The sequence below is a fragment of the Anabas testudineus genome, chromosome 10, assembly GCF_900324465.2.
Source record: "Anabas testudineus chromosome 10, fAnaTes1.2, whole genome shotgun sequence".
NCBI lineage: Eukaryota > Metazoa > Chordata > Actinopteri > Anabantiformes > Anabantidae > Anabas > Anabas testudineus.
Window position 1 is genome coordinate 12,846,194 of NC_046619.1, and position 25,822 is coordinate 12,872,015.

The window sequence follows — 25,822 nt, forward strand, 5'->3', positions numbered from 1 at the left end:
TGTCACGAGCTACCTGATAACGATGCGAGTGTGACGCTTTGAAAGGCAAACTGAACTTCTTCATTGTGTGAGCCGAGTGCCTGCTAGTTGAAGCGATGGTATTCAGTCAGGCAAATTTTATCTTTGTATGCAACATGCTTCGTCGCTAGGTATGCGGCGTTGATAAAGCTGATTGATAGAGCTCATCCAAGGTTTCGCCAAATTGTGTGTAGTTAAAAGAATTGTCTGTGATGAAAGTGGAGATTTTTTTTTTCTTTTCTCCTTTTCTATCATCCCGACTTTGTTTGGATATGTTGTATTCAGTATTATCGAAGTAACATGTTTCTATAAACAAATTAAAAATTAAATGCTAGACAAATGTCAACAAAAGTGAAGGTGTTTTATAATAATATAATAATAATAATAATAATAATAATAATAATAATAATAATAATAATAATAATAATAATAATCCAAGCAAAAGCAAAAAAGTATTCAGAACCAATCAAATAAAACATTATACATATATAATATAAACTAGTATAGTATGTAAGAATAATGTTACCAGCTGCCTTATGTTATTAGGTTCAAAGACATATTCACTGTTACACATACAGTGAATATAAAGACCTTCAGTGTGTCTGTTAATTAACCATTTACCAAAGCACAAGTCATTCAGATAGTCTGCAAAAGAAAATTAAATGGCCAGTATTTGTTTCTTAGATGTGCTCATACATAAGAGTCACGTTCCTTTATGATTCATTTGGTGCACTTTTGACTTCAGGTTCAGGTCTGGATCGCACACCCTCCAGCGGTCCTTTGATGATTTCGTTATAGTGGGTGTCTGGTAGAGTAAGGAGAACCATCTGCAGCTAAATGTCAGCAAGATCAAGGGGCCGGTGGTGGATTTCCGACAGAGCGAAAAGCTACTGACACCTGTCATCATTCAGGGTGAGGAGGTGGAGATGGTGCAGACCTACAAGTACCTATGTGTGTACACAAACCGAGCCGCTCTAACAAAAGGGAGCCATCGTACAAAAGAGGGCAGTGCAGACTATTAGTCAAAAAGATGCTCTTCAGGTCTAATCCAGCAGCTGAAACCAGGTCACTGTGGTTTCTGTCTATAAATTTAGAAGTTAGGATCAAAGATTTAAATAAAGACTGCTGTAGATTTGCTGTACTGCTGCTATTTTACTCCTCTTCCTCTATTTTATATGTTATGCTACATTGTCATAATTTTCAAACTGGAGTTTAACCTGCTGTATAGTTGAAACCATCTATTTTTAATCTTCTATGCATGTATATTTATGTATTTATTTCCTTTCATTTGCTCTATTTGTATTGCTTTTAATTTTCTTCTCTGAAGTATCACGTTGCTATTTTCTGTAAGGGTGTCCCCACGGTGATTATTACATTTCCATCTTATCTTATCTTACCAATCGCAAAACACAACATTTCCTAACTCAAGCGTCTGCATCCAATATAGAATCCAATTGTATGAGCATAGATAGTGCAGTAAGAGTTAATGCAACAGAGGAATCCAGTGTATGGGAGACACAACATCCCTGATATCCATGGTTTTGATATTGTGTGCACTAGTGCTGCTTTCAGCCTTTATCTGATGATGCTTAGAGGAAAAGAGTACTATCTATATTGTTAAAGCCAAAGCCTGTGGGCATCAAACACCAAAATGTCAGGGTTTGGCTAAATTCAAAGGATAAATTATTCATATGGCCCCAGTAAACGCTGTGCTTGAGGTCACCAGCAGGCCTCACAAGCAAAGGAGAACTTGACAGGGAGCAGCACACGAGTAGTCTTCTAACCCCTGTTAGGAAGAGGAGGGGTCATCACTGAAGCAGCTGTTCAAGCTAGTGGAGGAAGTGACCTGCTCAGTAAACCATAAACAAGTGTGGAGCATATGCAAAAAAGGCTTCTGCGCCGTACACAGAGTCGGATTTGGCAAGATAGCGTGATCACCTTGGGGAGGTGATGAAACGAGATGAGAGAGGCACGCCAAGTCAAACACACTGATGTCACTGCAGATTTAAGAGTGCGTTTGATCCCGCTGATGTACCTAACATCATGACAGGAATCTTTGCCACCACCTATCAGATGACAGGAAAACAATCTCGGGTCAAATGAAACAAGATGTTGTTGATTGGGTTACGCTGTGGGTATGAAAGAGTAAAAGAAACGTCTTTTTTTTTCTCTCCCAAGCTTAGAGGATTACAGACACACTGGGACAAAAGACTAAGAGAGGTGACAAACATTTGATTGTAGAATCCATCTGCTGGAACTAACACTAGATACTGTACATATGATGACTTATTGCAGATTATTTAAACATTAAGGTTCATCCTAAAGGAAAGAAACCCTGTTTCAGCTGTTATCCTTATTTGAGAGGTAACTTCAGTTTCTTCTGTAGTCTGAGAAAGACTGAAGAGCTCATATTCTGTGTTGTTACATAGTTTGACTTGACAATTAGTATGTGTTATTTTGATGATTTAAAAACATTAGCTCATAAAATCGACGCCGCCATTAATACACAGTACAGTATATACGTATGCAGAATTGCAAATTGCCTTTCTCTCCATCTCTGTGCATATGTCGTTTGGATACTCATGCTGTACACTGTGTCAATGTCTGCAACATACCCAAAGCTTTGTTGTGCTAAAGAGAAGAGTTTTATTGAGCCAATTAATCCCTGAAGGCAAAAACAACCTCTTCCCACCCTGAAAGACCTTTTTCTTTCAAAAACACAAATTGTTATATTTCTATTGTGCATCTCTGTAGCAGTGACAAGGAAACCAATGCTGACCTTCATTTAGACCAAAGAATGACAATACTGGAGAGGAATAAGAAAGTGAGTAGGGAAAAGAAAAAAAAAAGGAAAATCAATAGCTCATTTTCTGCTTTTTTGTATAGGGATTCTGATGTTTGCTGAGATAAAGGTCGACAAGCCTGAGAGATCTCTTGCACCGTCTTAGCTTGAACAACCCTGAAATTGCTATTGTGTCCATGGCAATTTAAAACAGAGAAATCTGATTCTGCCCTATAGCCTTTAATGTGTCTTATGGAATTAAGGCTCAGTTTTGTTTGTTTTTATGTGCATTGTCTTAATTTCACCTTAAAAAAAAAAAGAAGTCTCATTCCTGAATTGTGTATTTTTTCAAAACACAGCATTAAGAAAACTAAATCTACAGTCTGCAGTGTCTAATTGTATTTGACAAAACAATCAAAATTACAAATGATAACACATATAGAGCACAACAGAGCACACATTATATAAGATACTAAAGACAAAACATTAGAAACACTAAACAGCTGGGATGGGAGTAAGAACCAGATGTGGTTACAAATAAAGCTATGGACTAATGTGAAGCAATTTGCTTCTTGGATGACAAGGTAGTTAGCAGTAACAAACACACAAATCTGGCCTGTGATCAGGAAGAAGACAGATTAAAACTGCATAAGAAGAATTCATCATCAGATATGTGATTTAACAACAAGTCAAAACCACAAACATGAGACATTTAATTATTGAATGTGACTCATCAGATCGTCCCAAAATTACATATTTGCAAGACTGAATGCATTTTTTGTCAAATTGTTAAATTTTATAAATTATCAAAAAGGATCTTCGGGAATACAGATCATCCACCTAATGTCAAAATGGATTCCTGCCTCCCATTTTGGCAGAGCTGTCCGTTCCTTACCAGATGCTCCCTGTTGTGTGTTCTCACAATAATTTGTAGGTTCTGAAGATGGTGTGATTATGTCCACAGGAGACTTCCACATCCATCCTCACTTCCATCATTTCCCCCCAATTCAAAGAGGACAAGTGTCAAGTTCAAAGCCTCTGGTAATTATGATGTCTTTTCTCAGCAGGGGGCGTGTCGAGATGGGTCAGAAATGTCCAAATCAACCTGTGTCGGGGCTATTTTAGAAGGGGAGGAAAGTGATTCACAGGACAATTCAAAGACAGCAGAAATAAACAAAACCTGCACCATATAGATATATATATAGTAGATCGCCTGTAGCAGTTTAGCGGCTGTAAAGCTGGGTGCCAGTCAAAGTTGCAGCCTGACAAGATTTTAATTTGAGGTACAGTATATCAACAGCAACCCTACAAAGGTGACTTGCTCACATAAGCTGTTTTCAGACATGCACTGCAACCCTGAACTTGCACTGCAGCCCTGCGGCTGGACCAGCTGGGAGCCACTGTTCTGGGACCTTTCTCAGGCAATGATGGCAAAGAAGGAGTATGAGTTTATAACACTTTCTTTTTTGTTTTGAGATAACCTTCATGAAATAAAGTGCAAAAGACAAATTAAACCTGAATTTAAAGCTCTATGATTATTTTAAAATGGAATAAAACTTTACGTCACCTCATAGATTTTCAGAACAGAAATGATAACGGAAGAAAATAATAAGTTAATTTTGCTAAGGAGGAAAGACAGGGTTGTGTTAAAATGTTGATTCCAGTCATTTATACTCATGTACAGCACATTCTCTCATTTCTGAGATCAAATAATCATAACATCAACTGAGCCAGGATAGTATAAATTCAGCCTGAGCAAACATTTTAACGTCTAGACCACCAGACATATTGCGAACCAACATCAGCAAAGCTACTATTACTAATTAAATTAAAAAATAAAATGAATACAATTAATTATGTGCACAAGCTTGTACAGATTGGATGACGAGATTTGGAAGCAGCTACAGCAGTAGGAGATGATAATGATGATGATCCTACCACGTAAAGTTTGGTTAATTGGTGACTCTAAATTGCTCATACTATAGGTGTGAGTGAGAGTGTGAATGGTTTTCTGTCTCTATATATCAGCCCTGTGACTGACTGGTGATGTGTCCAGGATGTACCCTATCTCTTGCCCAGTGACAGCTGGGATTGGCTCCAGCACCCCTGCGTTCCTTAAAAGCAGTTGGTATGGTGAATGGATGGACTTCGATTTAGAGTTTAAGCAGCATTGAAAAGTAGTGCCTTATTATAAACACAGGAGATTTTATTTAGATGTCGACAGCTAGCGAGCTAGTTTCCTCAATCTTATAAATACTAGATGCTGTCCTTAATTATACCATGAGGCAAAACAGCTTCAGCAACTACTTAATTCAAAAGAATTGAGTCGGTTATTTACTTTCAGCACTGCCTGAAAATAGCATGGTCATGTAAAGGGTATTGATGTATTATGTGGAGTTTGTTTCCTTAATGTTGTACAGTACATAATAAAGCATCACACCATCTGCACTGTGAGCACTGGGAACTGAATAATACTGAGCTTTACACTATATCCTCTATTCCAAAATGGTTTCGCTGTCCCTCAATGTACGCTCTGTGTTTGCATCTCCATAATTTCTACTAAAGATAGATTGGTAGCACAGATCATACATTATGAGACCAAAGTGGGGATTCTGTTATGCAATGTTAAATATTAAAATAATAGCAGTTTTAAGCCCTTAAGTGACCTTAAGTAAATTCAAAAGACGTGTTCATTTGTCAAGTACTTTGTTTACCTGATGAGCAGAACCTTTTTCTATCAATCACCAGTGTGCCAAATGTAACCCAAAACTGAGCAGCTAAATGCTAATAAAATAAATAACACACATAAAAAGGCTTCCCTGGACACCAACTTTGTGTACACTTGTGTGTGCACACAGCATTATGGAAAGTAATGCAGCAGGTTGGATGCACTGGAAATACATGTAGCGGGAAAAACCACCTGTTGTATGTGATTATTTGTGACATTGATGGCATAAGGACTGAAATCAGATAACAGATGCTTCCATCCAACCAGTCTGCTGGGATACTAATGAATCACAGAGCCCTTGAATGCTAAGTGGCATTTGAGAAGCCCAAGGATGTGCTTGTTTTTTATAGTCAGAACTGGTTTTCCCAGTGCACCTGCACACTGACAGCTAGCTGCCTGACCTCCAGTTCCTCGTATGGGCAGCCTGACGAGTGTGTGGTGAGAAATTGTATTCCCTAATGATAAAATTGTTAAGCTTTTCTAAATAAGATCTAGAAGTGTATTGCCAAAATGCAAGCTTATTTCTTGAAAGGAAACCTCCTGTCAGGTTGATTCACTGCTGGCGATGATGCCAACGTATCAATGAAAGTGACTGGTGGGATGCTGGAGATCTTTTATCTGAATAAGCAGCATCCTTTTGCCCCCTACAATTGACTTGCAACATCAGCTGTTGTCTGCTGTGATCAATTACCTCAGATGAACGTGACAAGGCTACAGCACCTTTACAGTGTAGCGTTTCCTGTGCAAGCCTCAGCCCAAAGAGTGATGGGATGCCTCTGTCAGCAAATCTATCTCTTGAAATTCAGGCCCCTCAGCTGTGACACATGCTCAAACAGCAACAAAGATGTGACTATAGTATGGAAGAGAGGTGTCAGTTATTCAATGACCCCCTCATATATTGATGCAAAAGAATGAGGTGTCAGAACAAAAGTGGTAATAGACTGGAATACATTAAATTATGTGGATTTCCCACCAGACTGGAACCAATTCTACCCTTTTCTTTAAAGTTCAGTTGTCTGAGAATTACAACTAAAAAAAAAAAAAAGCACCTCTGCACATTAAGATAGGTTTCAGTGCATATTTACAGTAACAATATCTCTAAAAAGAAGTTACATATTGTATCTATAATTAGATTTTTTGTTGAGTCTTTTATTTAGTATTCACTCCACACATTATTTGTTTTGCACAGTAATGCAGGCAATCATCTGAGAACATTTACATTTAGTCATTTGGCAGATGCTTTTATCCAAAGTATCTTACAAGGTACAAGGCAAAGGCAGGGTAAGCGTAAGGAGGTCATGCCTTAGGCCCCTACTGTAGATAGGCCACGGCCAGGATTCGAACCCAGGTCTCGAAGCATGCAGGGTGGTGATATTACCACGACATGATTCAGACGAAGGTTCGGCTTAAAACAATTAATGAACCCGAAAGCAAACTGCTTACATCATTTTTAATTTTTGAAATATGAAATACTACTATTTTTTGCTTTGAGTCTAAATGCATTATTGTGTCATTTGACAAGCTCGACACTTCAAAGTGTAAATGGTTAAGGGGGAAGAAAGGATTTCATTTGAGCCTTTTAAAAAAATAAAAATAAAAGTCACAGCTTTAGTATCTTACATTTGTATGCTGACGCTAAACTTAAGCTTCACCAAATCATCATTATGGAAACATTAATACCTGTTGTGACTTTTATTTGCTTGACATTTCAAAAGATTTCAAAGTACCATCCATGCCCATTCCGCGTTCACACACACACACTTCCACACCATCCTCTGTAGTCTAGTAAATCTCATAGCCTGTGAAAGCTGCTGGGATCTGCTATTTTGTTCTCTTTGGGATTGCTGCCTCTCCCCACTTGATCCAAACAGTCAGCTTAGGGAGCTTGTGGCACACAGGCATACAAGTTGCCAAGGAGCTGTCACAGAGATGTCCGCACAAAGGATTTCTGCCGCAGACTAGTGGAGTTTGATATACAGAGCAGCGCTTTCCCTCGGTATTTAAATGTACACAGCGGCAGGGGGTGATCCAATTGCAGCCCCGGGAAACATTGAATTTTATACCACAAACCCAGTTTAGTAACAAAATGACAGCTTGAGAAATAAATGGGTGTCGATGAGGTACAAGATGCAGCTTGACAACGCTGACAACAGGATTTATTTAGTAGAAAATAGTCAATATCTCATGTCATGCAAATCAAAATCAGGCAGAACTAGGAGAACAGTTGGGGATGATAACGTGGTTATCATGTATTTTTCATCCCAACACTCTAGACGGGGATGAATATATAAAAGGCAAGAAGACAACAACACAGATGCAGAGTGTTTTAGTGAAGCCTAAACTACATTTGAATTTCCACTCCTGCTTCATCATGAACTTGCTTCAAGACGAATCTTCTTCCCTTCCGGTAATTAATAACAAGACAACCGTGATCGTTGTTTGTGTTGTTTCTGTCACTATGCCCTGATGATTACTGGCACACCGGTGTCACTTAGTTTAGACAGCTTTGGTCCAAGTGTTTGAAAAACTCCAGAGCGAATCTTCAGCTGCTGTCCATCTAATGGCATCAGAGGCTGGAGAGAGCCCCCGACTACAGACAGCACTCAATCAGTCTGAGCCTTCAAACTGACCTTGCTCTGCAATCATCTAGCTACAGGGGATTAGGCAATCACTCAAACCACCTGGAAAGGACTGTTTGTTCACATCTCACGGCCTCCATCATATCACAGATATACGTCAAAGCTCTTTTTTTTTTTCTTTAAGCCCCTGTATTCATCAATAACTCTCTGATTAGTGAGCAACCCCGGTGTTTCAAACAAACAATTTTACCATGTCAATTGTTCGTTTATCCCTTTCATTTTTTAGATAGAGGCATGTGTATGCAGTCCTAATTGGACATTGTAGCTTGATTATATCTATTATACAATCAGGATAATGAGGAACTTCACAAGAGACATTCAGTCTAGCCTGCTTTTAGCAATAACACATACAGAATATCAAGTTTGCTCATTAATGTAAATCTCTTTTTTTTTTCCTCCTTAGTTTTTCATAATTGTGTTTATATTTGCTGCAAGTATTCAAAAGCAGTCCCTCTTTTTGACACATATTCCCACCAGAGGGTGTCATTAAAATAACAGAGTCATAATTTTTCCTAATGTATATTTGTTTTATTTTATTAAGAGAAACAACATTGTTGTTCAAACTTATCTGTGCTGTCTCTAAAGCACGTGCACACGTGACATAAGCAGTTGAGCCTTAAGTCTTGCTGAATAGCTGAATGGAACCACATCAGGGCTAAGGGCATGGCAGTATTACAGCTCAATAAAGTAAGAAGAAGAAGAATCTGCGGCAGAATAGCTGTCACGATTTACCCTTTGTATAGAAATGAAGGAGGTCCAAAGCACCTTATGTATTTATTGCATCCACAGAAACATATTTTAAATTTACCATTCATGCCAAACCTTTGTCTTTTGTCAAGCAAAAGCCACTGCATTAGAACTCAGCGCCCTTGAGATGGTAAAGTGAACTTTTACAGTGAAAACACTCAATGACAAATGTCAGTGTATAATATCTGTTATGCATATTCATTAAAATCTGATGCCAGCTGTTTGAAAGGAGCACCTAGAGCAGCTAGTCAATGTCAGGCTTTTGCAAAAAAAAATAAAAAATCTAATAAATGTGGTGCTCGTGTCTTTGTGTGGTACAAGAAGAGTTAATTTTTAAAATATACTGACACCGCTGTCGACTTTGGTAAAATGCCAATCTCGGTAACATTTGCCCAAACAGAGAAAGGAAAATGATTATTGCATGAAGTGAGGGAGTCAGCTCAGGAGTGACTTTACAATTCAAGACACCAAACATGGACTCCACTCATCCTTGGACTCACTGCTAAATGTCAGTGTGTTACTACAAATGAGAAGGATTTGCTGGCGGTCATTTTCAATCACGCTGCAGCATCTCTCTCATCATTTCTGTAGTGTTCTCTGTAATAAAGCCTTGTTTCAGGAAAAAAAAAAAAAAAAAAAAAAGCCCCATCGTGTTCTTGCTTTACGTGCTACTTCCTGCATCCAATTACAGGACCACATTAGAGTGATTTTCTCCCAGCGCTACATTTACATTCTGTAAGAGACAGGCGACAGGGATGTCAGTCATTAATCATGGCCCAATGAGGGCTGTCAAAGCATTGTCATGCTTGTCAAACGTCTGCTCTCTAAACTCCCTCCAGTTATCAAATCCAGATCTCTGACCCACCTGCAAAGGCTGACAGAGCTGGAGGTGACCTCTATGGAGCAAGTAAAAGCATATCAAGGGGGAGATACGTGTGTATGAGCGTGCATGTTTGGTTTTCTTTTTAGCCACATGTCATTCTCTCTTTGTGTGTGTGTGTGCATGCCTGGATTTTGTTTTCCAAGATCTCAATTAGCTAATCGCTGTTTGCCGCTTCTGTTTTCAGGTTTTTTTTTTTTTTTTGCGGCAGATAAAAACATAATAGCTAACCGCATTTCAACGGAGGCCGGTGAGCGTGTGTGCAAACATAAAGAAGAACCCGGTGATTAGATAGTGCTAAACAATGCTAATTCAACGGTGACTATGCAGGAAAACAACAAAAACATGTTGTTAGTTTTCCTAGAGTACGATGACACTAAATCCATGCCCGAAGCGCCAGATGTGAGACAATGAAATGTTTGCACTATTTGAATTGGATTTGTGTCACCTTTTCTTTTTTGGTCACTCCAAATAACACCTTGATGTCCATTATCTGCACACATAATTGCTATATTGATTTTTTTTTTGCTGTTGCTTCTTTCTTTTCAACCCACCATGCTTTCACTTGCCATTGTTCAATAGAAGTTCTTGAAAGTAAAGATTGATTGCCTGGAATAATACCGCTTTGGAAAGTGATTAAAAGACCGTACTAGTGCTTTCGCATAATTTGGCCCAATTACCACAAAGCACTCACATATTGTCATATTTAAAAAAAAAAAAAAAAAAAAAGGAAAACTTTATTGTCTGACAACTGCTACTTTTGGTTGTTTCATTAATGTATAAAATATCATTTACTGTCAGTTAAACTAACTCAGCACAGTTTGTTTTCCCACGTTTATGTGAAACGAACAGAGAATATAGATAAACAAAGTCAACATACAGTGTAGTGTGGGATGTTATCACATTCATTATCAATTTAGTGATCTAGCAACAATGCAACAACAAATAGAAACCTCTAACCATGGAAATTGATTATATATTCAAACCACAAACACAACACACCCTGCATCAACACTGTTGTTTTGTTTGATCTTCCGGATTTCAAAGAGGAGGGAGAGACGTCCTACCACTGGAGCGACTCTGACAATAAACTCCATGGAGGAAGAGCTTGAGGGACTTGCTTGCCTTAACTGCAGGAAAGCTGCGTGTGTGCTGAACGTGAACAGGCTTGTCAGGCACAGTGGCTGCCCTGTGATACTGTCTTTACAGTTGCACAAAGAACTCGCAGCAAAAGCAGTTTCTCTGATGTACTTCCTTACTGCGAAAGGGGCACGATGTGAACTTGGTATCTCTTTTTTACCTATCAGGAAAGCCAACACGCTAGACGTATGATCTTCTTTTTATTTAGGCAGGAAAACCCTAAGAGAATTAAAGAGAGTTGGAGTTGTTATTAAAGAATAAGCAGCAAATAAGTTTTACACTGATATCAGCATTGATCTATGTATTTACGGTGCGGTTTGACTCTCAGTCCACTACTTCAGTGCAGACTTTAACATCTCTTTGATGGATTGACTTGATCTCCACCAAATCAGCCTTACTGAGTCTGAGGATTCCCTGACTTTTGATGTTACACTACTGCAAGCTTGATATTTTTTTGGACAATTATCGATGGATTGTCACAGATATACCTAAAGGTTATTTTAATGCAGTTTTCTCTAGTGCCGCCATTAGGTCAATTTCTTTTTTTTACATTTAATGTGCTAAAGATTAGAGACATAAGAAGTAAACAGATGACCAAGTAACTATTGCGTGATTGCTACTAAATAAACATGAAAAGCCCAGAACAGGCCAAGAGATGGTTGCACAGAAGTGCATATACAGGGCTGTATTACACATTTTGAAATACAGACACACACACAGCTGCACAGGTTTTTTCTTTTTTTCTGCTGTTTAGGCCACTGTCTCCCATCAGTAAAAGCTGTCTATCATAGAAGCCTTTCTGGCATAGCTTTGGTTCTCTAATGTCCAAGAGGACAAGGTCAATGTTAATTACTACCAATTACCCCAAATTTTGACTAATCATTTGGGTCCTCCATGATGGCAGTGAAGTGCATTGTTGCTGACCCGCTCTCAAAACCTCCCATAAATACTCAACTGAGATCATACTGAATGTGGTTATTCAGAAGGCCTGGCCATATGGTTAACATCACTGTCATAGTACTTAGTCCACTGGGTAACTATTGTGCCTCTGTAAGAGAGATGCTGTCAACTTGGAAGGAGCTTGGCCTGTACATTACTATTATTTTACTGCTTGAAAGTTACAGAACCATTGATTTACCAATATACCGTCCAGGTTTCTCATTCACTTAGGTGTATTTATTGTCACTTGAGTTCCACACTTTGAGTTGAAAACTAGTTTTCCCCACTCTTGTATTATTGTATTACTATGTATTGATGTCTCTGAGATGTGGAGAACCGTTTTGTGCATTGTTTCAGGACTATTTTTCTGCCAAGTGTCCCAAAAGGTTTAACAGAGATGGGAAAGAACCTCTTCAGGACCTCTGCCCTCTCAGCTCAACCCCACAGACACAGTTAAAGCATGAGGGAATATGTTGTTAGTGGTTTTGAAATTCACTGCAAGAGGATGAATCTGTTGAAATTTGCCACTGCTTCGTCTCCCTTTCTGTCTTTGTTTTGCTTTATCGATAAACTGATCTTCTTTCTTTTATGTAATTGAATTCATATCTTCCGGCCAAGTTATTTATTCTATGTTCGCCTAAAGATAAACAAAGGTTAACTACAATATAATATGCACTGTATTTCTGTAGATAGTTATTTTCAGAGCCCAGTGTCGGCAATGAAATCCAACTTGAATTAAAGTGTGGTTTATTTATTGTTGGAGCATGAATATAGAACCATCGGTTATAAGGTTTTGTCAGCCCACTATAAAGATGCGTCAACTTGCACAGCAGGATAATATTGGTTCTTAAGCTGCATCAAAACAAGATACTGTATCTACTCTCCAAAATCCTTTGCATTAACTTTACATCAGTCAGTCTATTTTCTGGTCTGCAACATTTCTCCTTTTCCTCCTCGTTTTGTCTTTCATGGCTTATCGCAACCATCTCATTTTCTTGCTCGTGAAAAAAAAAAAAAAACAAGCCACAGTTTCATCCATCTGCTGACCTCATTTTCACGGCCATGCTGAAATCTTTGAGTGGAATTTTCTGTGTACACTCAGCTATCCCTTGGATGTCGTTGGCGTGTCTCCGAAGCAATTTTCTCAACTATGAATAATTCACCAGATATTATTCCAAAGGTCATCTTATAGTAATTAGTATCCTACTGTTGACTAAACAGCCTCAAGGTACCTGATGGCCAGTTTAATTACAATTTGAAATGAGTGTACTGTTTGACAATCTCTATATGTTCTCCTGACACTTCAACAGATGACACCTTGAGAACTAAGTCGCTTTACAATAAGTTGGCTTGTTAGCAGATGGGGAATGACGGTGTGTGGGGGAAGGGGGTGGGCTGGGGTGAGAACAGAAACAAGCACTGACTGTGCTGTTAGGATCACAAAGTTCTTTCTGTTCAAATATGCAGTAATTACAGGAAATGCAGATTGGTTTAGTCGGGTATGCATGTGTTTTGACAGTGTGGACATCTTCGGCACTGTCACTGTCTCATTATTAGCCAATTACCATGGAAAACTAATGGGGCAGGTCACAGCCGGCTCTCTTAAGGAGACAGGGGACTGAACATATGCTGAGGATGCAGCAAGATGACACAGTCCAGCAAGCCTTTGGCATATTACGAAGAACATGACATGGTTCTTTGTGTTGCACAAGTTAGGAGTCAGTGCAAAGAGATCCTGTCATGTCCTGTTGTCATGAACATCAGCCCCTGCACCATAGTGTAAGCTTGAGGTTTCCTCTCTGAGGGTTTGTATGCATTCATAAGAGAACAGTGGGTAAAGCATTAAGCCAAAAGAGCCTCAGGTAGGATACCTAGCTCAGGGGGATTGTCGAAGCAGTTGCAGAGTTTGCCTTTGAGGCATCAAAGCTGTCATGGATGAATGGATGGGTCTGCGATTTGATGGATGGATAGATGGAGGCTACACGGAAGGATCATAAACAGATACACAGTGCAAATGTATTACAACCATTCATCACAAAAAAGGTAAAAAACAAATGTACAATGTTTTCTTCTGTGGCTTAACTACACCAGATGAGACCAAATGGCCACAGGTAGAACACACAGCCTGGGGGTGATCACTAAAAATGATGACACACTGAGAAATGATAATGCACAGTGACTCTAAGTAGTAAGGTGTCAAAGGTGTAAAGATAAATTCTACTCCTGGCTTAAACTTGCATTCGCTTCCTCCTCTCTGTCTCCCTCTCTCTGTACCTTTCTGCAGTTATCCCCCAGCCTCGGAGCTGTGTGTTTTCAGTGTGCAGCTGCTGACCCTACCAACCCACCCAATGTTTTCTGTTTGCCGTTTTTCTTTTCTCTCTCCAGCCTGGTTCGGCTAAAAGGTTTTCCTGTTTAAGGGAGTTTTGTCCCTCCAGTGTCACCTTGTGCTCAAGGGAAATTTCTTTTTCCACAATTCCATACAGTTCTACATGTTTTCCATATAATTGTGATTTTTGTTGTGATTTGGCACATATATAAATAAATAAACTGAATTGAACCGAATTCTTGGCCCCACAGCCGAAAGTCTAGAATTAACCTCTATTGTGTTCTATTGATTTTCCTCTGAAATTCATAGGCTACTTCCTAGAGCCTGTGGCCTATGCTGATATGATAATGGCTGGGCAGTCTAATGAGAAGACGAGCGACCTTGTTGCACATTGATTTGTATTGTTGGACCAAATCAAAAATACAGGAATAGATCAACGAGTGCTCTGACCTTCCTTAACATAAACTATCAAAGTGTCCTTTAGATTGTACAGGTGCCACCCCATAATTAATTTTTGACCACTTCGATTTGAGGTGTATTGACACACATAGCTGGACAGCTGTATATAGATCGCCAGTTTGTGTTTCTAAAATCATCAGCAAAGTTACAGCTGAGGCCATGTTCATATTATGTGGGACAGAATATAGTCATGCAAATGATTCCAGTGTTTGCAACATGGAAAGTTCAAATGAAATTAAATTGAATGTGGCTTTTAGCAATATTATTACATTAACAATTGATTACTGGAATAATTGAATCTGACAGTGTTTGCAGCTGATGAACCTGCAGAAAATCATCACCTGACTTTGCAATGTCTGCAGATTTTTATAGCATCTTTTAGTCCGTATATTTGGTTTTAATATCTCACAATTTCTTAGTTTGGTTCAATCTCATTGCTTTTTATTATTGTGGTTTTTGGTCATAACAGTCTAGTGTTTATAATGGGATAAAGTCCTACTGTATGCTAGTTAAATAAAAAAACATCCAGACAAAGTTAGCGACCAGTGAACACAGTTTAGCATTTGGCAGCAGGGATTTAGATGTTTTCTCTATAGAGCTGGTGTTTGAAATGAATGTAGAATTGCATAGTCACAAACTATGGGTTTATTGTATGACCTGTGTGGCAGAAAAATATAGTTTCTGAAGTCAGACAGTTTTTCCTTTGTTTGACTACCCTGTGATGGCGGCACTTGCTGCCACACAATTCAACTGTGGGTAATCCTCAGGTATTGGTTTAGATTTATATACTTTAACCACCATTTTAAGTTTATACATTTAGAAGGTAAAGAAAGAAAACAGTCTAATGTATTTTATTTAGTTTGGTTGCCAGCACACTAGTTTCTATTTGTAGCGCACATTTAGTTATCTTCTGTACTCTCATCCTTATGTTCAACGATTCTTGCCTGTGTTAACTTATATTGTTTTGAGTTACCAGTGCTGAGGTTGCTGAGGTTAGTTGCTGAGGTTAGTTGCTGAGGTTAGTTGCTGAGGTTAGTTGCTGAGGTTAGTTGCTGTTGGTTGTCTTCTCTGGCCCGGGCAAAGGATGTGGCCCTGCAAACAGACCTGTTTTATACAGGAAGACGCTCATTGGACTGTGCCATAGTCTACCATCTGTGAGGGGGAACTTAGGTTGGCATGTTGTGGACTATGTTAATCTACATCAATGTTAGTCCTTTGTGGAGGAAGTTATTTTTGATTAATTGTTTTATTATTTATAACTGGAAAGACTGACTGTGATGTTGTACTGTTTTGAAGTTTTTGAAGTACTATTTGTTTGTAGTTACCCCCTGTTTATCAAATGGTATGATCAGCTATAATATATGTTTAGGTGGGTCAGTTGGTTTTGTCAGTTGCTTTATTCAGTTGACGTGAAGTTTGTCTAGTCTACTTTGTTGAGTTTGGTTTCTTTTGTTGACCTCTTTTGTGGACCCTAATAATTCTTAATATGTTGTGTAAATTTCCTTCCACATTTGGATAAATAAACTCTTTTTGTGACAATCCACCTGTGTTTCCTCTTGCCTGCCTGCTTGGTCCCTCACAACCCTAAGAGATTTCATGATTTGTTTGCAATTATCATGATGCATCACATGTAATTTGTCAATAATGTGTTAATGTTAAAAAAATATATAAAAAAACTATACAACAACAAAAACAAGGCATCTTTAACCCGTGCGTGCGTCCGTAGGTGCTTCATATGACAAATGCAGTGAAAGAGTGCAAAAAAACTGCTGGTCGTCTGGTAAAAGTGTCAAAGAAAAACTTCATTTCATTTGCTACTTTATGCTCCAGGATATGACTGTGTTCCCTTCTAAAATATTAAAGGTTCATTTCTTTCTTTTTTGTCTATAAATGCAGCACATGTCTGGTTGAATTCTTAATTAATTTCCAGATAGGATGAAGCTAAAATACCCTGTCCATTTCAATGGGCATCATTATTTTGTCTCTGGTAATACAATGAAGGCTCAGTATGTTCTTAGAGTACAGTCTATTACACCTACAACCGACATGACAACAGTCTCAGAAAAACCTAATCAAACGACAATGTGAAGTGAAGGACAAGCGTGACGCATGCATACTTTGAGGACTCAATATTTAATGGCTAAAGTAAAATTCAATGACAAGAAAAATCATTTCACCAAATGGAAGGTCATTTTTTTCATAGATTTAAATGGGATACTTTACAAAGGCATGACAACACAGACCGTATAGCTTAAACTGACCAATACAGAGTCGCTGGCAAGCATTGAAGCCGTCTTTCAATGCCACTTGACCTACTCACTGATGACTATTTTACAAGCATATACTTAAATCTCATATCATGTTTTGATATAGTTTTTGTACAAGATATATAGTGTACATAAAATATTCTGGCAAGGTGCATGCCAGTATACACATACAGTGTATGTGCACACACGCACACACACATTCATACATGCAAGGAGACACTCTCCTTCACACACATACAAGATCAGATATAAACACCTTCAAACACACTCTCAACATTATGCATATGTGTCCATTTACATTACAGTAGAGATTGTCATCTCATCACTTCTTATTCTTACGTTTTCCCTTTTTCCTTTTTATCAACGTAGTGAATTCCAGTATTTAGCCTGTAGCTTTCTATTCTTTACTGTTGTCCCAGTTTGTAACCATCACTAGTTCTTAGGGGTACTGCTATGTACAGTTTAAAATCCAGTCTATGTGACAGTATAGATATTTGTGTACGTAGAGGCATAAGAGGTATGCACACTTCACAAAGTTTTTAATGTGTACACTGTGTAACATTTGTTTTGTTTAATAAGACAGACAAACAAGTAGAGCAGTAAACATCAATACTGACACTGAATCTAATGATCGATGAATGAACTACATAGTTCAAGTGTCAAAACAGTTCATGCAAATTATGACAGATGTTGTCTTGGTAATCATGACACACATTTTAAAAGAAAAATTCTGAAAACAAAAAGCAATGTTATTTTTTTTATATTTATATATATATATATATATCTATAGCGTCTTTACTGTATCTGTGATTAGGGCAGAGGAGATTAGAAACAGGAAAATAACTGTGAGAGCGGAATCATGCAAAGTGAAAATTTGTGATCACTTAACATTTTTGTCTTTCCCACTGTATTTTTTGTAAGATATAAAAACGTCTCACACACAGTACTTAGTGGAGTCTTATCTCCTAAAAAAAGTGGGGAAAAAAAGTGCACATTCTGTCACATAATGGATCCTCATTTGAAAAAGAAATACATACATACACCATTACTTTATGGGGCATATAGTAAAACAAAATGGGACTGCAGTTGACAAAAATGTATGTTTAGTATCAAAAGCAACATCCTATAAATGTACATTCATGCAATTCTTACACCATTCACCCTATAGGGGTCTTTTAATTAATGTAACTGCTGGGAAATTACAGTGCATATGGGTTATGTAGGCAGAGTAAGGTAAAACATAGTGAAGATTAGAGATATTGTGCTTACTGTACACATGTGATTGGACAAGTTACTTCTAACAATCACATTTTTATTCCAGTACGACAGTGTGTTATCACTTATTTAGTTGATTTATTTCTCTCCCTCAGTGATATGAGGAAGGGCACAATTGCCTGTGTTGTATTTATGAGCACTGCGGCATCAGATAATGTCTCTGCTCCTCTCTGTTAATGAATGGGAACGTTTCTTAAAATAATTGTTATTTTTCTGATTTGTTTTGTTGAAAACATCCAACCAGGAATTCATTTGCCCTAGCTATTCACATTGTAAACTCAGAGTGAAAAGACTTGTGGGATTCTGTGGGAACCTTTGGATAACACAGGTCTATCAAAAGTTTGGATTTGCATTTGTATAAAATTCCAACTTTTAGTGACATCATGATGCATGTTCCCGTCAAAGTGTGCTCCTTTTGATTAAATATGCATTGTTCATAACCTCTGGTCATACATGTACACATCTGTCCTATAACAATGCAGTCTGATGAGAAATGATGCAGAAAAAAATGGATTTGTAAACAGGGAGATTTTCATCAATAGATGTTTATAGGGGAATTCATTTAAGCTGCTTTTTTAGAATTAAATTAATTTCCATTATTGACTTTTGTGAAATTGAATTGCCCGTTCCTGTGTCCTTGACATTGTGTTCCTTAAAGTGATCATTTCACCGAGTCTTTTTTTTATAATGATAAAAGTCCTGACCCTAAGAATTAGAGAGAATAGGTGTGGTAGCTAAGAGCATGCAAACACAATTTGCTTTGCACCTTCCCTCGAGAATGCCATGTTACTCTGTAGATTTAGGCCTGTTCCCAATTTGCAAGATGGTACGAGGAAATGAATCACATGAATCATATAGCTGATGATGTAGACACCTGGCTTAGATGTAACTGGAAAGAAAAATGGATATCAGCAAAGTCACTTATTGCTGTAGCAATACATTATACTGCACCCAATCTGTTACAGCAGCAAGTTAGTCCAAAGTAGTTAAAATGATCAGTACAATTTACACATACAGGCATTGGTGCAGTGTGTGGATGATGAAACCGTGGTGAGGGGCAGCCTGCAGGGAGGTCCTTTCAAATAGTGCCAATGCCTATTCCTATCATGACTGCAAAAATAACATTAACATGAATAATTCAGTTAGACTCAGGGCCCTGAAGAAATTCCTGCACCCCGGTCTATTATTCCAGTGTCAACACATAGTAAAAACTGATAATGGAAACTTTGCAGCAAAACTCAGCTGTATGAAAACACAAAATACTAATTAATAGCAAAAGCTTAGGTGTTATCAGTGATATGATGGGGAAGAGAGCAAGTGTACAAAAGCTGCTCTTTCTGAACGGGTGTCACCTTTGTATTACAGTACCTCTACATTTGCAGTGCATTAATCTGGCTAGCCAAGACAACTATTGCAGACCTCTAATGAGGATTGCTGCAAAGATCACACATGAAAATAATTTGAGAATTTCATAATTGGCTCCATACAGTAGCTGTTACTATGTAATGTTTCTGATCAAACTGTGAGAAATAGAAACAAAGCTATTGAAACAATGGGTACATTTCCAAAGCGCATCTGCCTGTGCTTTTCCAGGCTAAGCTGAGTGATAGGTAGGGGTGAATATTTCCTAATAGAACTGGCAGAGACTGAGCAGCCACCATATGGAAAACATCTTGGGTGTGCGTGTGTGTGTGTACATCCTGAGTTTTTTTCTGTTTTCAGTTTTGCTATATTTTTTGTACTGGTCCATGGTGAAAATGAAGAATACAACAGATTACCAGTGCTGTCTGCCATTGGCCTAGTTATGCTTTGTAGACTTTTTGTTATCCTTCTGCAGTCCCCTGACCAAAATAGACTTCTGAAACACATTCAGGCAAAAAAAAAAAAAAAAAAAAACACCTTCCGCCACCAAAACAGTTTGTGCTGCGTGTTATACAGAGCAATACTTCACTAGAACTTGAACAGAAACACCATCCACCCAGAGCTGATAATTAACATTTAGCCCAATTTAGCTCACTCACCACAAAGTACAGTATTTGCATTTGTTTCTGCACAAGGAAATAGTCTTTTAGGACACAGTTCCACTAAGCTGGGCCCAAGGAGCTTAAAGCGTACATTGCCCTTTCTTATCACTTAGCAAACATCACTGAATCAAAAGCAAAAAAAGGTCTTTTTTTCTGTGATGGAACTACTTTGGTATAGAACTACAGTGTACCTTTTATTTATTGTACATGGGTCTGCTATGAGTTTGTCTGAGCAAAATCATTAAGAACACATCCAATCTCAGATGTCTTCATTATCTGGAGCTGGTCAAAGTTATTTAAATTATGCATACTTCCACACGTACACATGCATACTGATCAGAATCTCACTGACACAAAGCCATCTGCGGATGGAGTCACATTTATGTCAGGTCAGTGAAGAGCTGTCTTTTACTTTTACAACTGGTGCTCGTGTAAGAAAGAGCTACTGCCCCCGCCAGTGGATGTCTGCTGCCCCGGAGAGGAGAAGCTCGCCAGGGGGATAACTTTGACAGGGTCCTCCTTCTTACTACTGCAGTGTCTATCCAGGGTATTGTAGAACTGTGGTCGGTTGATCCCTTTGTCCAGTTCATCTTTTTTGGGCACAGACCTGCCCAGGGTATGGCGGCCATCCATGACCCCGATGCTGCCCATGTTAGCTTTGGCTCCCCGGGCACAACTCGGTTGGAAGCCAAAAGAGGGGAGGGTACCAGTGATGGCGGTGGTGGTAGGGGTGGAGGTGGGGCTGTTGCTGCCAGGACCCTGGAACTGGGCCAGGGCTGGGGGCATCCAGCAGCTGTCGGAGTGGCCCAGTATCAGACACTCCTGGGTACAGGTCTCAGAGGCCTCAGCCAAGGCCTTCTGCAGGTTCACCTCGATGGCTGCAAAAAAAAACAGAATGAGAAAGAGACAAACAATGTAGTTAATCCACCAGGTCAGAACATACTGAGAGTGCAGCTGAAATACAATGATTATACTGGATGCTGCAAATGCACTGAATGAACTCATGAATCATAATATAAACAAAGAAGATAGTTGTCGTCTTATCATTGGTTGACCCACAAAATGTCAGCCTTTTAGCAAAATAAAAGTCAATGATAAATGTTTCATTTCATCTTGTAATAAAAAAAAACAGCAGCAGAGCATTTAATTTCCATTGGTATTCCCATGACTCTGTCTGTTTACCTACAATATGCAATGAATTCCCTGTAGCTTAATTAGAGTTAGAAAAAAAAAATGTCTTGCTGTTTGTGTCACAGATTGGCTTTACAGTATTAAATATTTAATGAACATCTTAACAAAGCATTGTTTATTTTAATCACTGTCACTATGGCTCATCTTAAACCCTTTTGATCTTTGAGAATGCAAAATAAATCTGGTCAAATAAGAAAACTCAAATCACATTATCCCAGGATCTTGTGAGCATCTGTAGCATATTCAGGTATAATTAATATACATGGTTAATTGTGGCAACGTCTAGCTTGCATGGATGGAAGGGAAGAAAAAAAAAAAACAGAAAAGTGAATGAGGAGGCGACTGGGCAAGGCTAAGCACTCAAACTATCTTATCTCATTATCCCGGCACTGACATCACATGTGGAATGAGTCTGGGATGAGGCCTCAGCGTTGAGCCTCGGCAATAAAGCCTGTCAAGCCAGACAATTAGAATGTAAAACAGTATGCACCAAGGCAACCAGGAGCCCGCAGTGTTATGTTTCCTAGGCCATGCAAAGGAAAGAGAGGTCCTCATTCAACATCACAACACTCCTCTAGGCCTCAGCTTCAAGCTGTCATGCAGAAATTATTTAGTATATTTGCATAAGTAAGAATGCTATAAATAATTAAGCGGTCCTAGACCCTAGTACAGTAGGACAGCTATTTCCTTCACACACACACACACACACACACACACACACACACACACACACACACACACACACACACACACACACACACACACACACACACACACCCACCCACACACACACAGACACACACACACACACACAGTCTCCATGTTCTGTGTAACTCTATTCCATCAGCAGATATGCTTGCTACCTTGTTTATTGTTTTATGGCGTTCTACAAAATGAAAATGAATCTTGTGATTACTGTGCATTAGTGACATCTCCCAAAACTGTCTAGATTGGTGCGTAATGGCCCAGTGCACTCCCTTCTTTTTTCTTTTTTTGTATTATCTGTGCTACCACACATTGAACAGCACAGCGTCAACTTTAATTATGAGAGCAGTGTCTGAAAATGAATCGCCTGGTATAAATTGTAAGGATATATTTGGAGTGCCCACGTGGAGTCAAATCTGTCCTCTCCATATTGAACTGGAGCCTTGGAGCAGGAGTGTATAAATCCCCTGGGTGGTAAATGTGTCACCTTTCAGAGGGTCACTATCTTCATTAAGGCAAAAATGGATGCCGCTTCCTCGTGCTCTGAGCTTGCACAATAGGGCCGAGCCAAGTCTCGGCCGTGCCCTGACTCAATCTCTCGCAGACTGTTTTCTGCTGCTGGTGATACCTATTCATGGTACTACCGCTTTTAATGAGGTGGTGCTATTAGCATAAACATCTTACTGCCCAAGCATGCACCTGAACACACAATGTATATGTTTGTGTTAGGTCCCAGAAGTGTGCCTCTGTCACGGTGCATCCCTCCTCCTCGAATTTAAGTGATCAGTACAGCCAAAGGTGAAGCTGTCTTTAACGTGACGTACTTAACAAATGAAAAGTAGTCTGTGAATCCGTGACTTCACACAGCTTGAACTCTCCGCAGTTCTGTGTCAACAGCCTTCAGTAGCTCCAATTTTGTATGCAATATTTCACATCCAGCCTCTCCAAAAGACACGGGCCTGTACTATTTTCTATTCCAGTGGGATAGTTTGGAAAAGGTGGTGGCGGGTGTGGGAGGGTGGGAGCACGGTGTGAGTGATGTCGCTGACAGCTCTGGCTGCTTTCGTCAGCTAGGTATGCCGCAGCCTGCTTGTGATACCGCTGTCTTTTGTATTCAGGGGAAACAACTGTACCCCGCGGAGCTTTCAGGAAGAATCACACATCACTGACGCCACGGATCCCCTGATGCAGTGAACACTCTTTTCTACCTTCCCTTCAAGGAAATTTGAATGGCAGACAAGTGGGGATAATGGCAAACAATAGGGTGTAATAGACAGCACAACTGAGATCAGACTTACAGTTCTCATTTGAGAGGATTCATCTTCACTAAGCAGTGGAGATGTGGTTGATGCCTGGTTTGTTCCTCTGCAGAGCTGACTGAACTTCTAATACGAATTCAGCTGCTTTCGCCCAGAATAACTGATCACTGTTGACTCCAACAATTAGGTGGTATTCAACTCATATTTTTATTCTTCTGATCTGTCATAAGGTAAAATAATATCTGTAGTTTTATTGTGCATTTTCCACTAGGCCACAGTTGTAGGTTTATACTGTAGTTGACCTTACAGACATATAGAAAGTCAGTACTAACGGTAACTTCTGCAGCATCAACACACCCTTTGGCCGGCCCCAGATCGACCACTGCTGCATCCACCTTGAGCCGACCTTATGTTCACGTGGTCAAACATTACCGCTTGTATAAACATGTGTAAGAGAGAGGAATGAGTCTGCTGAATGATATGCAAAGTATTCCCAAAGAATGTTGTTTTGGACTAAATGAAAATACCGCACACGTTACAGCTCGCAGTTCGACTGGACACAAGGTGACAAAAGGGCAAATGCTTCTGTGTAATGTGAAATATTTTCGTTTAGAAAAGGGGGTCGGGACATGATAACTTGAATGCCTGAAATGTTTTGCGATCCAGTCCAAGACACTGTTTTTGCAGCAAACTTTTGTTTAGATTCAAGAAGTATGTATGTTTAAGGCTTTAACAGAAAAGATCAACACAAAGGGTGAAGTCTGTTGTGTTGGATTATAATATATAATCTATACATACTGTAGTATACACTTCTGATTTTATCCAGTCTGTGCTCACTCACATTTTGTACTATTCCAGTCAGCTGCAGTGCAGGTGATTCAATACCAGTGCTAAATCAGCTCAGAATACAAACTTCTGATTTCATTTAGAACAATTAACCAGAGTGTTTCTTCTATAATGTTATTAAATTTAGTTGGTAAATATATAGTAGGGTTATACTTTTTAAATTAGTTTTGTGCTTGTTCGAATTTGAATACTGTATATGCTGTATTGCTGAAATAACCAGGAGTAATTCAAATTTTCAAGCCCATGATATTGCATGCTAATGGTGCAGTTACTATACACAGTCTGTAATATGGAGATAATTGGTTACATTTTGGCATCAAGGTAATGTTGTAATTATTTGTTTTCTCCATGATAAATCTCATCAAGTTGCTCAAGCGCTAAATTACCCACTAGACATCTGCGATGTTGACGTTTTGTTTTTACATATTCAAGTATTACAATTTCCTTTTACTACACAGATATGCATTTACTTTCACTTTCTGATGACCATGAAATCCATTAATGTAAATACGAATTGTGACAGACAGAAACACAAACACACGCGCACACATACAGCTAGGATGCACATTAGCCAGCTGATCAGGGTTTTTCAGTATAATACCATGAGATATTTAACATGACAGTTTATGATATTTACTGACACAGCTAGTTACATCTTGATGATCTTCACATTAAGGTCTGCACACATATCATAATTCAACTCATTAATTCAGCATGCACAAGCTCATTATTGTTAATTAAAAGGATAATTGCATGCATCTAGGACGTTAAATTCCTTGAACAGCCATCAGGAAGGTGGACTAGGCCCCTGACTCATGCTACACAATGTTTTGCTTAAAAACTACCTGCAAAATTCATGTATGGTCAAATTTTGCCATTGGTTTTCTGTGAGCATGCATGATCGTGGCCATATTTAAATTATATTGATTAGTTTACTGTGTGCAAACTACAAACACAAATATGTTCTTGAGGGGAACTGCAACACGATTAAGTTGTTTTATAAAAGATCAGCAGTACATCATCCAGTTTTGTGATGTTTTTATGGTTGGATTCAGTCACTCACAGCACTGGGTGAGGATCAGGGAAAAGTTATGGGCTGGCTTAGTAAAGAAACAGTCCCTTCACACACATCGACTTTACTAAAATTGCAACAGAAACACAATCTTTCTCTAACCCCAATCACTGCTTTTCTCACCTAAACCCAACCTCACTCTGGAACTCGAACTGGGGTCCACGGTCTGTCCTGCACTTTCTGTTAGTAAATGTAATGCTTCGTTCATTCAAAAACTAAATTGCATCACAACATAATTGTGATTGTGATCGCTAGAAAAACATATTCAGTTGTATTTTAGTTGTAGAACCAGAATTTGCTGAAGACGGGGTTGTATGACTGCAGTGTGGTTCCCACTGCTTAGATCTTTTAAATCTGAAGTTTTTCCTTTCATCGTGTTGTCTAAGGTTTCATACATATCAGACCTGCCACTATGCAACACAGTTGTTTTCTTCACTGCAAAGACTTTATTTCTAGTCACACAACACTCACAAAAGTGCAAAAGTTCATGCATTCTCCAGAATGTAACTGTGCCAAGAAAGTAAA

At 38.9% G+C, this 25,822-nt stretch overlaps 1 protein-coding gene across 1 annotated transcript in view; it reads right to left on the reverse strand.

Annotated features, from left to right (window-relative positions):
• Positions 1 to 20,638: 20,638 nt before the first annotated feature.
• The window catches only part of pcdh11 (protocadherin 11), a 115,187-nt gene continuing 110,003 nt past the window's right edge, over positions 20,639 to 25,822 (reverse strand). The window contains exon 7 of the mRNA XM_026357222.1: positions 20,639 to 21,102. Within this exon, the coding sequence (XP_026213007.1) occupies positions 20,639 to 21,102 (464 nt within the window). The remainder of the gene's footprint in view (positions 21,103 to 25,822) is intronic.